At 42.2% G+C, this 16,208-nt stretch overlaps 2 protein-coding genes across 4 annotated transcripts in view; one reads left to right on the plus strand and one right to left on the minus strand.

The window, feature by feature from the left end:
• The window catches only part of LOC124995732, a 34,600-nt gene extending 32,969 nt beyond the window's left edge, over positions 1–1,631 (plus strand). For all 3 annotated transcript variants that reach the window (XM_047568369.1, XM_047568371.1, XM_047568370.1), the window contains one exon: positions 382–1,631. In XM_047568369.1, the coding sequence (XP_047424325.1) occupies positions 382–539 (158 nt within the window). In that variant the 3' untranslated portion in view covers positions 540–1,631. The remainder of the gene's footprint in view (positions 1–381) is intronic.
• A 2,854-nt stretch (positions 1,632–4,485) lies between these two features.
• LOC124995455 (NACHT, LRR and PYD domains-containing protein 12-like) overlaps positions 4,486–16,208 on the minus strand; it is a 29,885-nt gene continuing 18,162 nt past the window's right edge. Inside the window, exons 6-9 of the mRNA XM_047567835.1 lie at positions 10,917–11,090; positions 9,829–10,002; positions 8,771–8,944; positions 4,486–4,663 (exon numbers count right to left, since the gene is read on the minus strand). Coding sequence (XP_047423791.1) covers positions 4,486–4,663; positions 8,771–8,944; positions 9,829–10,002; positions 10,917–11,090 — 700 coding nt within the window. The remainder of the gene's footprint in view (positions 4,664–8,770; positions 8,945–9,828; positions 10,003–10,916; positions 11,091–16,208) is intronic.

Below are 16,208 nucleotides of genomic sequence, written 5' to 3' on the forward strand. Positions count from 1 at the left end.
TTTTATAAATAAAATATGATGTGATGAGACTGTTGGTCGACCTGTCAGTATTTAAACCAGATGAACACATTAATGGTGGATTTAATGATTTCATCCCTGGTCTAAATGGGTGAATGGGTCAGAGACGTCTCCACTTTGCTCCCTAACATCTATCCACACTTTGATTTATTAAACATCCTTCATGATTCTCAAGAGACACAAGGCAGAAAAAAACACCAGAATCAAACTAAAGTCCAAAGTAAAACCACAAAACACGACCTCTGACGTTATTGCATGTAACCAAAGGCACCAGAATAAGCCAGTCCCATGAGAATAGGGCTCCAGTGAAGTGAACGAATGAATGCATTTCAGTGAACCACTCATTCCTCTCGTCCCCCTCAGCCGTGACCAGACCCTACTACGAGTTCCTCCTGAGACAGAAACACCCCTCCCTCCCAGCTGCTCTGCCCCAGCAGCAGGTCTTCATGTTGGCCGAACCCAAGCGCAAAACCTCCACCTTCTGGCACAACATCGGCCGGCTGACCCCCTTCAAGAAGTGAACAGGGAGGAGGAGGAGGAGGAAGAGGAGGAGGAGGAAGCAGAGGGCTGGCTGCTGGTGCCTGAACAGATCCTTTGTAATGTTTGTTTGCATCCCGCTCAGAGCTTTGGGCCCTCACTGATAGACTGATTTATTGTATAGATGAAGATGATGATGAGGATGATGAGGAGGAGATTATTTTTTGGAAGCACTTTATTAGTTGGTTAACAATCAGACCTGAGAGTCCAACACCAAGAGATGTACTACTACCATACCTTCAATCAGCACGCACAGTATTAATACTACTACTGGTACTACTACTGGTATTACTGGTACTGGTTATACTGGTACTACTACTGGTACTACAGGTACTGGTGCTGCTGTCTCTGTTCCTTTCCACTGTTCTGCTGTGTTTTCATTTGACAGATGCCAACTGGTAACAGTGCCAGATGATTTGTTTTTTCTATGTTGTTTGTCCTGTATTAGGTAAATGGAGGGTGGAGGGGGGAGTGGTGGTTGGGGTGTGTGTGTGGGTGGGGTGGGGTAGGGGTTCTTGTGCATATTTCTCTGTGCGCTGATTTCATTTCAGCATCATTTCAGCAGCGACTTTGTGACCTCCACCTACCAGGACCTGGCTTTGGAATTTTCTGGTGCATTTGTGGCATTTGTGCAAACACAACATCCCCCCCTTATAATGGATCCCTCCAGCCCTGCTATCTGTCCGTTTTTCCTTTAATATTTTTATTTTTTATTTTTGAAGTGCCATTTGAAGTGCATCGTGGATGACTTACAGTGACATGCATGGAAGAAAAAAGAAAAAGCAAACTGTGAACACTCTGCAGACCCGTGCTATATTTAACCAGATCCAGGAAACTACGACAGCATCACTCTCTCTCTCTCTATTCTCTCTCTCTCTTTCTCTTTCTCTTTTATCTACCTGATATCTCGTGTTCTTGCTTTGTGTCTCTGGTCTCCGGTACGATCTCATGTGGATCAGTGCAGCTCCGTGATATCGCTTGGTGCATTCAGTGAAATGAAACGCACTCCTTTTCTCACTTTTTTCTGTTCCAATGTTTTAGCTTCTGACCGTATTAAACATTCCTAATCTGACAAACGTGGCTGTGAATGATGTTTTTATTCCACACCGGCCTCTGCAACTGGGTCCAGCCAGAAGGCAGAGTTCATGTTGGCAGAAATATTTGATTTAGTCTTCAGACCTTCTTTCATTCTTACATTTAGTCGAACTGACACTAACAGACATGTGGACTGGAATAAGGAATAAATGAAGAAGTTGGTCCTGTTGGTCTAGTTCATCTCTTCATGTCTGGATCCACTAAACAAATACATAATGTTGAGTAACGCATGTATTTATACAGGCTCTTGTAGCTATGTGTCTCTAATAGTGAGAGGACAGAGATAGTCTGTATTAATAAACCTTATATTACTTTATAGAATTTCTTCTGAGTTACAGAATATATATCAATATATCAACGATGATAAACTGTCAGTTCCTTGACTGAACTACTTGTAAAATATTATTTTTAGGCAGAATATTAATACAACTATTCACACTTTACTGTTTAACTTCAACATTTGGACTAATGCTGTGATCCATGCTGTCATGTAACATCAATATTTCAACATAACCTTTAATATAACAGCTCAACACTTTATATCAAACTGAATCCAGCCTGTCATTAACATAGTTACCATAACAACAACACATAAAAGAGCTTTAAGAGCTGGATTAATATTTATCAACCTGTTGATAAATAGTGATTATTTAAAAGTATTGTCACTTCTGTGTCAAGATTTCACTCGATTTAATTAATTAGTTGGCTAATTAGCTACTTAACCACTTCAGCTTCAGGTCGCAGTGTTGTTTGTTATTGGGTGAGAAGCAGAGTTTCAATCTATCAAAGGACTTATATCATGTCTCTGATGAGCTGTTCTTCTGCAGGTGTTGTCTACAATGATTATAATGATGAAGTGCTGTGCTGTAGCGCCCCCTGGGGGATGTTCCTGTAAGCACCACAAATGTATTCTGTTTTATTTAACACAGGTCAATGATTATCGAGTGCATAGTTACATAATGACACGGCTCCAGTTAATACCTGATTTAATACATATTTCAAACCAATGGATCTTTCTCCCTTAGTACAGAAACAACCGAGCTACCAGACATGTTTTTAGTATTGCTTTTAGACTTCCTTAAAAACAGAAATCAGGTTTTCCCCAGGGTTGGGTCCTGTCACCACTACTTTTTATTATGTAGCCATCCACAATGAGCAGGTGCAAATTGTTGACTATTACAAATATCTTGGCACTATGTTTGACTCAGAGCTCGAATTTAAAGAAAATACTGAGCTTATTGTCAAACGGGGGCAAGAGAATTAATTTAATTAGGAAATTATGGAAATTACTTCTGAAGTCTGACACTATTCTACGTAATTTTTATCATTTGTTCATTGAAAACTATTTAACCTTTTCCTTTATCTGTTGGTTCAATGTGTCGTCTGTGAGGGAGAAAAGTCACTTCAACACAACTGTTTAAGTATGTTCAGAAATTACTGGCACTGAGCAGAAGAATTTGGGCATGATCTGACAACAAAATCAATAATCAATCAATTAGATCGAACAAAATCAATAATCAACCAACTGGATCACATTTTGTCGACCGAGTTTTTTTTTAGCTGCCTTCCGGTCATCTATAATGTGATCATCAGTAGGACAAATCATTACATGAAGTCTTTTATTCTTTCTTGTAAAAAGCTTTAAAACACAGACAGAAACTAGAAAGGTTTTAGCTACTGGAATTTGTGCTATTGATTTTACTTTTATCTTAATGAGCACTGATTTTATAATTGATTATTATACTTGTTTGTTCATTTGATAAATTGTATGTGTGGGGGATGCTTGTGGAAAAGCTGCAAATGAATCATCCTGTTGGGATAGAGTTCTCTAAATTTGAACAGAACACGTCCAACATGAGTCTGTAAAGATGAACTTCTCTTTCAAAAGAGTCATCACATGATGATTGGAGGCTGATTCCATCTGACATGTTTCTCTCTAACAGTTGAGAGTTCTTATTGCGGTTGAGTTTCTGACTTCAGCAATTATCTGCAGTCAGAGTCTCTGTACACACAAGCTGCTGCTGCTTCAACCTCTGGATCATCAGGACACAGCTCATCCTCTCACACCACACACCCTCCTGTTTGTCATCACTCCCACCTGTAGAGAGGAGGAGAAAGAAGAGAGGAGGTGAAGGAGTGTTTCCCTTCATCATCACATCCAGTAGAAAGAGCAGCAGGGACTTGAGTTCTGTTCAGAGCAGCAGTGGAGCAGCTGTGGAGCTCAGCCAGCTTCCTTTCAGCTTCATGTTAACGTGTTGGAGTGAACACACACAGACCTGTAGAGACTTTTAGCATCAAGTCTGTTTCCTCTGCAGATTTCACTAAGAAACTGCTGAGAGTCCTGAACGCTTCATTACTGCACCAACACTTTAGTGATGGATTTACCGCTGCTCCATGGAAACAAAGATCAGCTGACTAAGAAACTCATGGTTACTAAATGTAACGCTGCTTCTGTGATGTGCAGGCTTCAGTCAAACTGATCTCAGACCTGTGATCAGTTGTTGATCAGATGTGATGAATGACCACCACTGTCTCTATACATCTTGGAAGGCTGTCAGCTGGAATCCAGCTTTATTTCCTGGACACATCAACACAACAACAACAGTCGTCTTCACATCAACTCAAACACATGATCACAACAAGCTTCTGGCTCATCTGATTGGCTGACTGTTGTCTCTCTCTCTGTCTTTCTGTCCAATCCTGAAGCCTGTCTCCATTCTCCTCTCACAGCTTCACTTAGAAGCTGCAGGTTTACAGGAAACACTGGATCTTTGATACTAACTGTGTTTAGGACGATACTGATGAAAGCAGCATGGACTGACTGGAACCCTCTACTCACCTCAGAGTCTTCAGTTTATAGTCTGGACTCTCCACAAGATCAAGAAGCTGCTTCACATCTGAATCCTTCAGGTTGTTTCCTCTCAGCTCCAGATGTTTCAGATGGGAGGGGTTGGACTTCAGAGCTGAGACCAGAGAATCACAGCTGATCTCTGACAAACTGCATCTCTCCAATCTGAATAAAGAATGAACGATGTAGTAATCAGTGTCAGGACTGATGTGAGTTTTCTGTGAATACTTTCAGGTCTAAGTTAATGATGTGTTTTCTTGCTTTCTAATCTATGTCCGTCATTTATCTGCTGTATCTTCTAGCCAAGCTTCCATGCACTAACTATACTGCCACAGTAATATTTAGGCTACGTGTGGTTGTCTGCTGGGTTGAGAATTAGGTGACAGGTGTTGGTAAGCTGCTGTTTGGAGAGACATACTCTTGTAGAAAAGTGTTGGAGTCCATGATGTTTGTACCAAGCAATTGTGTTTCTATGTCACATTTAGTTGTAAACATACTTTCTGGACTTGTGTTTGTTGGCTAATGCTACCTATTCATTCCCTGCCTGGCTGCTAGCATGTTTAAGGGTTCTGTCTCTGTGGTGGACTGATGCCTCTGAGCTGCTCTAGTCACAGTAGGAGGAAAAGATATAGGTGGTGAAATAGAAAACAGAGGCACTTCAGGGATTACTCTGTTGTGAACAACCAGCTTTTCTGACTCAAATGATTTCTCCTCAGTGTAGTCGTCCTACAACAATGCCCACTGACCCTATGTTACTATCCATGTTTCACTAGCCCTATGTAGTGTTCTTCAAGAAATGTACCTTTAACTATCTGACTAAAACCCCCATCTAAAATAGACAAGAGCGTAACTCTATTAATCAAATGTTGTTTCTGTGATTTCATGCTTGATTAGCGCTTTAAGCTTCATTGACTTTAACAACTAACAGTGGACATTTTCTACAGTTTCTGCAACAAACACTCATCTTGAACTAAAGGACATTTACAGATTTATGAAGGAAAGTTGTGGATGAAGATGAATTAGATTCAGTTGGTGATTAAACATATCAGATCTACAACAGTAACAGACAGTGAACACACTCCAGAGTCTCCAGTCTACAGTCTGGACTCTCCAGAAAACCACACAGCTGCTTCACTCCTGAACCCTTCAGGTTGTTGTTGAAACTTAGGTCCAGATGTTTCAGATGGGAGGGGTTGGACTTCAGAGCTGAGACCAGAGAATCACAGCTGATCTCTGACAAACTGCAGCTCTTTAATCTGAATAAAGAATAAATAGAAAGAATAAAGATAAGTGTCAGGACTGTTAATAATGGTATTCCTTACTCAGAGATCTTTCTTAGTGTTGGTAAGGTGCTGTTTGGGGGGGGGGGGGGGGGGGGGGTGGGGGGTAGTGAGAGGCACAGCTTGGGGTTCAAAGGGTCACAGGTTCGCTCCCGCCCTCTCCATGGCTGTAGTGCCCTGAGCAAGCACCTAACCCCAATGTGCTCCCATGTTGTGACTTAGAAACAGTTGTGTTTCGAAGTCAGATTTAGTTGTAAACATACTTTCTGGACTTGTGTTTGTTGGCTAATGTTACCTATTCATTCCCTGCCTGGCTGCTAGCATGTTTTAGGGTCCTGTCTCTATGATGGACTGATGCCTCTGAGCTGCTCTAGTCACAGTAGGAGAACAAGTTATAGGCGGAGACACTTCAGACTTTATTCTGTTGTAAACAACCAGCTTTTCTTATCCAAATGATTCCCTCCTACCTACTTCTCTTTAGTGCATGAATCTTCTCTGTTTCAGAAGAAGTTGTAAAAACGCACTAGTTTACCCTGAGTTCTAGTCCTGTAACATTCACTATTACATGCACTGACCTCAGAGTCTCCAGTCTACAGTCTGGACTCTTCAGAAAACCACACAGCTGCTTCACTCCTGAATACTTCAGACTGTAGTTCTGACTCAGGTCCAGATGTTTCAGATGGGAGGGGTTGGACTTCAGAGCTGAGACCAGATAATCACAGCTGATCTCTGACAAACTGCAGCTGTTCAATCTGAATAAAGAATAAAAGATGTAGATTAAATCTCCTCTCCATGTCTGAGTGACTTTGTCCTTGTGTTATTGTGGATCTCCATCATGTCTTCTACGGACAGTAATATGTGACAGTGTGAGGTGTGTGAGCTCCTTCCAGCAGCTGTGGTTCAGAGAGAATGGACTGATACATGGATCACAGCAGGTTTCACTCCAAATGAAATGTGACTGAATGATGATGAAACAGCAGGAAGCTCAGACACTAAACACACCTCAAACACCTGCATCTGAACACATGATCTCATCTGTGTGTGTTGAGCAGGAATGAAGCATCAATATTATACAGTTATTGAAATGAGTTTGTCTCCAGTTTGAGGAACAATAAAGTTGTGGATGAAGATGAATTAGATTCAGTTGGTGATTAAACATATCAGATCTACAACAGTAACAGACAGTGAACTGACCTCAGAGCCTCCAGTCTACAGTCTGGACTCTCCAGAAAACCACACAGCTGCTTCACTCCTGGATCCTTCAGGATGTTGTCACTCAGGTACAGATGTTTCAGAAGGGAGGGGTTGGACTTCAGAGCTGAGACCAGAGAATCACAGCTGATCTCTGACAAGCAGCAGCTCTTCAATCTGAATGAAGAATAAAGGACGTAGAGTAAATCATGAATGATTCAATCACATGTGTTCAGGTTTAAAATGTACAGCTCAAAATTACTGTGTCCTAACAGCCTTTAAGCTTCATTGACTTTAATATTTTCTACTATTCTGCTACAAACACTGGTCTTGAACTAAAGGACATTTACAGATTCATGGAGGAAAGTTGTGGATGAAGATGAATTAGATTAGTTTGGTGATTAAACATATCAGATCTACAACAGTAACAGACAGTGAACTGACCTCAGATTCTGCAGTCTACAGCCTGGACTCTCCAGAAAACCACACAGCTGCTTCACTCCTGAATCCTTCAGGATGTTGTTACTCAGGTCCAGATGTTTCAGATGGGAGGGGTTGGACTTCAGAGCTGAGACCAGAGAATCACAGCTGATCTCTGACAAACTGCAGTTCTCCAATCTGAATAAAGAATAAAAGATGTAGATTAAATCCTGAATAATTCAATCAGATGTGTTCAGGTTTAAAATGTACAGCTCAAAATTACTGTGTCCTAACAGCCTTTAAGCTTCATTGACTTTAACAACTAACAGAGGACATTTTCTACAGTTTCTGCTACAAACACTGGTCTTGAACTAAAGGACATTTACAAATTTATGGAGGAAAGTTGTGGTTGAACATTAATTAGATTCAATTGGTGATTAAACATATCAGATCTACAACAGTAACAGATAGTGAACTGACCTCAGAGTCTCCAGTGTACAGTCTGGACTCTCCAGAAAACCACACAGCTGCTTCACTCCTGAATCCTTCAGCTTGTTGGTACTGAAGTCCAGATGTTTCAGATGGGAGGGGTTGGACTTCAGAGCTGAGACCAGATAATAACAACTGATCTTTGACAAGTTGCAGCTCATCAATCTGAGTAAAGAAAAAAGGACGTAGAGTAAATCATGAATGATTCAATCAGATGTGTTCAGGTTTAAAATGTACAGCTCAAAATTACTGTGTCCTAACAGCCTTTAAGCTTCATTGACTTTAACAACTAACAGTGGACATTTTCTACAGTTTCTGCAACAAACACTCATCTTGAACTAAAGGACATTTACAGATTTATGAAGGAAAGTTGTGGATGAAGATGAATTAGATTCAATTGGTGATTAAACATATCAGATCTACAACAGTAACAGACAGTGAACTCACTCCAGAGTCTCCAGTCTACAGTCTGGACTCTCCAGAAAACCACACAGCTGCTTCATATCTGAATCCTTCAGGATGTTGTTGAAACTTAGGTCCAGATGTTTCAGATGGGAGGGGTTGGACTTCAGAGCTGAGACCAGAGAATCACAGCTGACCACTGACAAACTGCAGCTCATCAATCTGAATAAATAATAAGAGATCGAGATAAAATAATGAATAATACAGTCAGATGTGTTCAGGTTTTACATGTTCAGCTCAACATTACTGTTGCCTAACAGCTTTTAAGTTTCATTGACTTTAACATTTTCTACAGTTTCTGCTACAAACACTGGTCTTGAACTAAAGGACATTTACAGATTTATGGAGGAAAGTTGTGGTTGAACATTAATTAGATTCAATTGGTGATTAAACATATCAGATCTACAACAGTAACAGATAGTGAACTGACCTCAGAGTCTCCAGTCTACAGTCTGGACTCTCCAGAAAACCACACAGCTGCTTCACTCCTGAATCCTTCAGGTTGTTGTTACTCAGGTCCAGATGTTTCAGATGGGAGGGGTTGGACTTCAGAGCTGAGACCAGAGAATCACAGCTGATCTCTGACAACCTGCAGCTCTTCAATCTGAATAAAGAATAAAAGATGTAGATTAAATCTCCTCTCCATGTCTGAGTGACTTTGTCCTTGTGTTATTGTGGATCTCCATCATGTCTTCTACAGACAGTAATATGTGACAGTGTGAGGTGTGTGAGCTCCTTCCAGCAACTGTGGTTCAGAGAGAATGGACTGATACATGGATCACAGCAGGTTTGACTCCAAATGAAATGTGAGTGAATGATGATGAAACAGTAGGAAGCTCAGACACTAAACACACCTCAAACACCTGCATCTGAACACATGATCTCATCTGTGTGTGTTGAGCAGGAATGAAGCATCAACATTATACAGTTATTGAAATGAGTTTGTCTTCAGTTTGAGGAACAATAAAGTTGTGGATGAAGATGAATTAGATTCAGTTGGTGATTAAACATATCAGATCTACAACAGTAACAGACAGTGAACTGACCTCAGAGTCTCCAGTCTACAGTCTGGACTCTCCAGAAAACCACACAGCTGCTTCACTCCTGGATCCTTCAGGATGTTTTCACTCAGGTACAGATGTTTCAGATGGGAGGGGTTGGACTTCAGAGCTGGTCCCAGAGAATCACAGCTGATCTCTGACAAACTGCAGCCATTCAATCTGAATAAAGAATAAAAGATGTAGAGTAAATCATGAATGACTCAATCACATGTGTTCAGGTGTTAAATGTGCAGCTCAACATTACTGTGTCCTAACAGCCTTTAAGCTTCATTGACTTTAACATTTTCTACAGTTTCTGCTACAAACACTGGTCTTGAACTAAAGGACATTTACAGATTTATAGAGGAAAGTTGTGGATGAAGATGAATTAGATTCAGTTGGTGATTAAACATATCAGATCTACAACAGTAACAGAGAGTGAACTGACCTCAGAGTCTCCAGTCTGCAGTCTGGACTCTCCAGAAAACCACACAGCTGCTTCACTCCTGAATCCTTCAGGTTGTTGTTACTGAGGTCCAGATGTTTCAGATGGGAGGGGTTGGACTTCAGAGCTGAGACCAGAGAATCACAGCTGATCTCTGACAAACTGCAGCTCTTCAATCTGAATGAAGAATAAAATATGTAGTAATCAGTGTCAGGACTGATGTGAGTTTTCTGTGAATACTTTCAGGTCTAAGTTAATGATGTGTTTTCTTGCTTTCTAATCTCTGTCCGTCATTTATCTGCTGTATCTTCTAGCCAAGCTTCCATCCACTAACTGTACTGCAACAGTAATATTTAGGCTACGTGTGCTTGTCTGCTGGGTTGAGAATTAGGTGACAGGTGTTGGTAAGCTGCTGTTTGGAGAACCATACTCATGTAGAAAAGTGTTGGAGTCCATGATGTTTGTACCAAACAATTGTGTTTCTATGTCACATTTAGTTGTAAACAGACTTTTAGAACTTGTGTTTGTTGGCTAATGCTACCTATTCATTCCCTGCCTGGCTGCTAGCATGTTTAAGGGTCCGGTCTCTGTGGTGGACTGATGCCTCTGAGCTGCTCTAGTCACAGTAGGAGGACAAGATATAGGTGGTGAAATAGAAAACAGAGGCACTTCAGGGATTATTCTGTTGTGAACAACCAGCTTTTCTGACTCAAATGATTTCTCCTCAGTGTAGTCGTCCTACAACAATGCTCACTGACTCAATGTTACTATCCATGTTTCACTAGCCCTATGTAGTGTTCTTCAAGAAATGTACCTTTAACTATCTGACTAAAACCACCATCTAAAATAGACAAGAGCGTAACTCTATTAATCAAATGTTGTTTCGGTGATTTCATGCTTGATTAGCGCTTTAAGCTTCATTGACTTTAACAACTAACAGTGGACATTTTCTACAGTTTCTGCTACAAACACTGGTCTTGAACTAAAAGACATTTACAGATTTATGAAGGAAAGTTGTGGTTGAACATCAATTAGATTCAGTTGGTGATTAAACATATCAGATCTACAACAGTAACAGACAGTGAACTCACTCCAGAGTCTCCAGTCTACAGTCTGGACTCTCCAGAAAACCACACAGCTGCTTCACATCTGAAAACTTCAGCTTGTTGTCACTCAGGTCCAGATGTTTCAGATGGGAGGGGTTGGACTTCAGAGCTGAGACCAGAGAATCACAGCTGATCTCTGACAAACTGCAGCTCTTCAATCTGGATAAAGAATAAAAAACAAAATTGAATAATTCAATCAGATGTGTTCAGGTGTTAAATGTTCAGCTCAACATTACTGTGTCCTAACAGCCTTTAAGCTTCATTGAAGTTAACAACTAACAGTGGACATTTTCTATTGTTTCTGCTACAAACACTCATCTTGAACTAAAGGACATTTGCAGATTTATGGACGAAAGTTGTGGATGAAGATTAATTAGATTCAGTTGGTGATTAAACATATCAGATCTACAACAGTAACAGACAGTGAACTCACTCCAGAGTCTCCAGTCTACAGTCTGGACTCTCCAGAAAACCACACAGCTGCTTAACTCCTGAATCCTTCAGGTTGTTGTAACTCAGGTCCAGATGTTTTAGATGGGAGGGGTTGGACTTCAGAGCTGAGACCAGAGAATCACAGCTGATCACTGACAAACTGCAGCTCTTCAATCTGAATGAAGAATAAAGGATGTAGAGTAAATCATGAATGCTTCAATCACATGTGTTCAGGTTTAAAATGTACAGCTCAAAATTACTGTGAAAAAATAAAGAAAAACACCATCTGTCACTTTTTAATCGAATGAATTTGATGGATCAAAGTGGGCGTGACCGATCAAGTGGGCGTGACTGAGGAAGTGGGCGTGACTGAGGAAGTGGGCGTGACTGAGGAAGTGGGCGTCACCAACTTTCAAGGTGGGCGTGACTGAGGAAGTAGGCGTCAGCAACTTTCAAAGTGGGCGTAACCAACGCTGATTGGATGTTGTGGCATTTCACTTTCCTTGGGGGTAGGAAGTCGGGGTCTGTGTGAGAATCTTTTTAAGATGAGTCAGTGGGGTCACGACCCCCCCCAGTCACACACACAGGCAGATACACACGCGCGCAGACCCCAGTCACACACATACACACACATACACACACACACACACACACACACACACACACACACACAGACACACAGACATGTTTCTATGAAAGTCACGTGATGCCACCCGACCCCGCCCATGCTTCCGGCCAAGTGAAAAGCTAATGATAACTGAAGATCGTTGCAGTCCATTCTCCAGTCCGCGCCTGACTTGAAAAATAAAATGAGCAAGAGAACTTACACATCCGGTATCATTAGTGAGACGCCTGTGAGCGTCATTCAGGAAGCCTTGCCAGGGATGGCGCCGAGAAAACTGATGGTGTTTAAGTGCAGATTCCAGCAGCGCCAACGGGCCCTCTCCAGGAAGAGTGGCATTTGGAGACGGGTGAGAAATTTGGCTATTCTTTCAACTATCACACCGCTGAAGTCTGTATGTATCATCTCTATCCGGGACAAACCTTCAGTCCTGACACACCGAATGCCATAATCACTTCCAATGACTGGGGAGTACTGAATGGCTTGGTGGCCAGATGCATGAGAGGCGAGAGCATTCCATCTTGTGTCATGCTAAACGAAGAGGGAGAAGCCCATTTGAAGGAGGAGGAGGGGGATGCCTTTGAGTTCCATGAGGGAGAAGAAGAAATCAAAAAATTCATCAAGATAATATGGGAGACCCAAATCTGACAGCTCCAGTAAATGGTTTTACCGAGTAAAATTGGAGATGCACGGGAAGAAAAGTCCAGGCGGCCACCTGGTGCTGGACCGTTTTCAGCTCTGAAAATGGGGTATTTCTCAGGTGCCTGAGTGTGCCGGTTGTTGAGTGGATGAAGATGCTGGATGAATCGGCCGATCGCATCACCGCTCTTATTCCAAAACAGTCGCCTCTGGAAAGATGTGACGCTGGTGAGAAAAGACATTTCTCATCTGTTTTAGGACTACAAGGCCACTCCCCCCAACCCGCCCACTTCCCTGACCACAGCATAAATTTGAACACCCGAGCCCCGGGTCCGAAGAAGACACCAACTTCAACTTTGAGCATCATGTCTCTCGCCTTTGACTCAACTCCACCTCCGTCTCCTCTCGTAGAGGAAGAGGTGACTCTACCACCCACTCCTCCTTCATCTCCTTTCGTAGAGGAAGAGGAAAGGAAGAGGAGACTCCACCATCCACTCCGCCTTCATCTCCTGGGTCAGGCGTAGAAGAAGAAGGAGAGCTCTGCGGTGTGCCTCCCCAAGCCTACTACTGAAGACCAGCTGGATGCTGGGCTGCTGTCTTCCACCCTCCAAGAAAATATTAAAGCCGGGATCATCCATCTGCTGAACATTGTCCTGCAGGAGTTTCGTCGTGAGATCTGCTTCGGTTGTCAGGTAGACCACCCTAGCCAGACGAACCATGACCGCCTCTTTGAGGTCCCCCACTTCTTCTACAGGAGTCACTTTCACCGGCTGATGAGGAGACTCTGGACACCGAAGTTTATACCGGCCCTGCAGCAGCTGCTGACTAGCCTTCGTATCTCCGTTGATAAATCCAGAATTCAAGGTGCGGCTGAAGCCATGCTACATGACCTGAGGTCCTGTGAGAATATCTTTGAGACAATCGGTGAGCTGTACGATTCGCTGGTTGGAGAGGACATCATGAAAATAGCTCTACTTCGTATGGTCGCCGATACCTGGAGAGGAGCCTGAAAACCGCCAGAATAAATTTCTTATTTAGAACACATTTATCTTTAGATTACTTTTTTTGAGTTTGTATGTGCATTTATCTACATCTTTGTCATTGTTGTTTTTTTTTTTGTTCTTTACCATGGGGAATTGTTTGAGAATAGTGTTCAGGGCTGTGAGGCTGAGGTACATCGTGTGGGAGCTATCTGCTATACTAGAGCAAGCTGTTGCCAACAAAGTGAACGATGATAAAAAAATTTAAAATCAGCGGTAGCCCGAAACCTGACGAAGTTAAAAAATTAGAAATGTTTTTGGATTTAGTACGTGCTCGGGCTACAATGTTGAATGGGAAGTGTTTGTGCAAAAGGCTGTAACATCATTCTTTGAAAGCTCTGTGATGGATACATTCTGTGGTATAATCAATGATGATGAAACTGTTGAAATGAATGTGTTTCACCTGTTGGCACTTTACGCTCTGATCGTCGATGCATTGTCCCATTACGTTCAAGATCGGCCGAGCGATGATATCTTACAAATGCTGCAAACATTGCATGTTATTATACATCGGAAATTCACAGCCGCTGTTTCATCCAAACCTGGAAAATTTTGAAATAATAATAATAATGATTCTTTTATGCCTTTTGTTAATAAACTATAAAGTCGAAAACAGTAAAGAGGTCTCGTCATTCTTTAACGTACGAGGGTGAAAGATGGAGAAAAAAGAAGAACGCCTGATGAAAAAGCTATATTATACACCTTCACATCCGGGAAGTTTTGGAGGAGTAGAACGGCTTCAGAGAGCTGTACAGGACGAAGGCGGGGCTAAAGTAAAAATTGATTGAGTAAAAGATTTTTTATCGAAGCAGGATGCCTACACTTTACACAAACCGGCCAGGATACATTTTGCTAGAAACAGAGTATTTGTATCACGGCCCTGAACCAGTTTCAAGCGGATCTATGTGATATGCAAGCTTTAGCAGAGTTCAATGAGGGGTTTATAAGTATTTATTAACGGTCATCGATATTTTTTCAAAGAAGGCATACGCTAGAGCACTGAAGACAAAAACGGGAAGTGAAGTGAGCAGGGCTTTTGCCTCGGTGTTAAAGGAGAGCAAAGTGCCTGAAAAGTTACAGACGGACGCGGGTAAAGAATTCTATAACAAGACTTTTAATGCTCTGATGAAGAAGCACGGTATTACTCACTTCTCCACCGCTAGCGACCTCAAAGCTTGCGTCGTCGAGCGGTTCAACCGTACGCTAAAGACTAGAATGTGGCGATACTTTACGGCCAGAAACACGCGTCGATATGTAGATGTTTTGCTGGATCTGCTTAAAAGTGTTATAACGAAAAGCTATCATACGAGTATAAAAATGAAACCGAACGACGTCACAGCTGAGAACTCTCCTGCGGTATTTCAAAACTTGTACGGTAAATTTCCTCTTCGTCACAAAAAACACGTGGAAATTAATTTAAAAGAGGGTGATGTAGTGAGGATTTCCAAGCTGAGGGGTGTGTTTGACAAAAAGTATGAGCAGAGTTACACGGACGAGCTTTTCACCGTATCAGAATGTATTCCCGCCTTCCACCGGTGTACAAAATAAAAGATTATGATGGGGAACTATCGACGGAACCTTTTATGAGGCCGAACTACAAAAAGTAACCGTCACCGAGGTTTAAACCGTACCAAGTGGAAGCCGTTCTGGATGAGCGCACTAGTCGTGGTAGAAAACAGGTTCTGGTGCTTTGGGAAAAAAAACTGGCCTGAGAAATTTAATAGCTGGGTAGCCGCAGGTCAGCTGATTGATGTATAAAGTCATTGCTCGCGACAGTCTCCGTATCACAAACAGTCATGGACGCGAGAACAGAAGAGGGTTTTTACGTGACTTTACCCTCTAACGCCAGTCTCAATGTGTTTACTGAAAACACTATAGCCAGCTACCGAGTGGATTTAGCACAACATCTCCACCTGGAGGGCCCATGGCAGGTGGCACTGACGGAAATTTCCTATCCACACACGTGGTATAATACTCCTAAAGACAACTCTTTCTTTCATTGGATTGACGCGTGGGAACATGGCGCCCCGGAGGCGACTGAACCCGTTATCGAATTGGACGAGAAAAGATTTACCCTGCACGTCAAACGTTTTAAAAAGCGGATATTATGATGACAAAGAGCAGATCATGAAACAGATAAACGCCTGTATGAGGGAATTAGCAGCGATGTTACTCTACTATATCACGAGTGTAAACATAAGTTTCAGTGGCTAGGTAGCGGCCGTTATAGACTACTTTTTTTCCCTCCATGGCCTATATGTTAGGATTAAAGCCCGGTGAGTGGTTTACGAGCGGGTTACTCAGACAGTCTCCTCAGACCGCTGATATAAAAGCGGGGTTTTATCATATGTTCTGTTATAGCGACGTGGTTCAGCATCAGGCGGTGGGCGACGCTTATGCCCCGCTCTTAAGAACGGTCAAATTGAGGGTAAATTTGGAGATGTTATTTCACACACCTTCAGCCCGCCTATTACTTACCGTAGCAAAAAGACATATTGAAAACATCAGCGTCGAGCTCAAGACCGATCAGAACCGGCCGGTAGA

Source organism: Mugil cephalus, chromosome 18, assembly GCF_022458985.1.
Source record: "Mugil cephalus isolate CIBA_MC_2020 chromosome 18, CIBA_Mcephalus_1.1, whole genome shotgun sequence".
Lineage (NCBI taxonomy): Eukaryota > Metazoa > Chordata > Actinopteri > Mugiliformes > Mugilidae > Mugil > Mugil cephalus.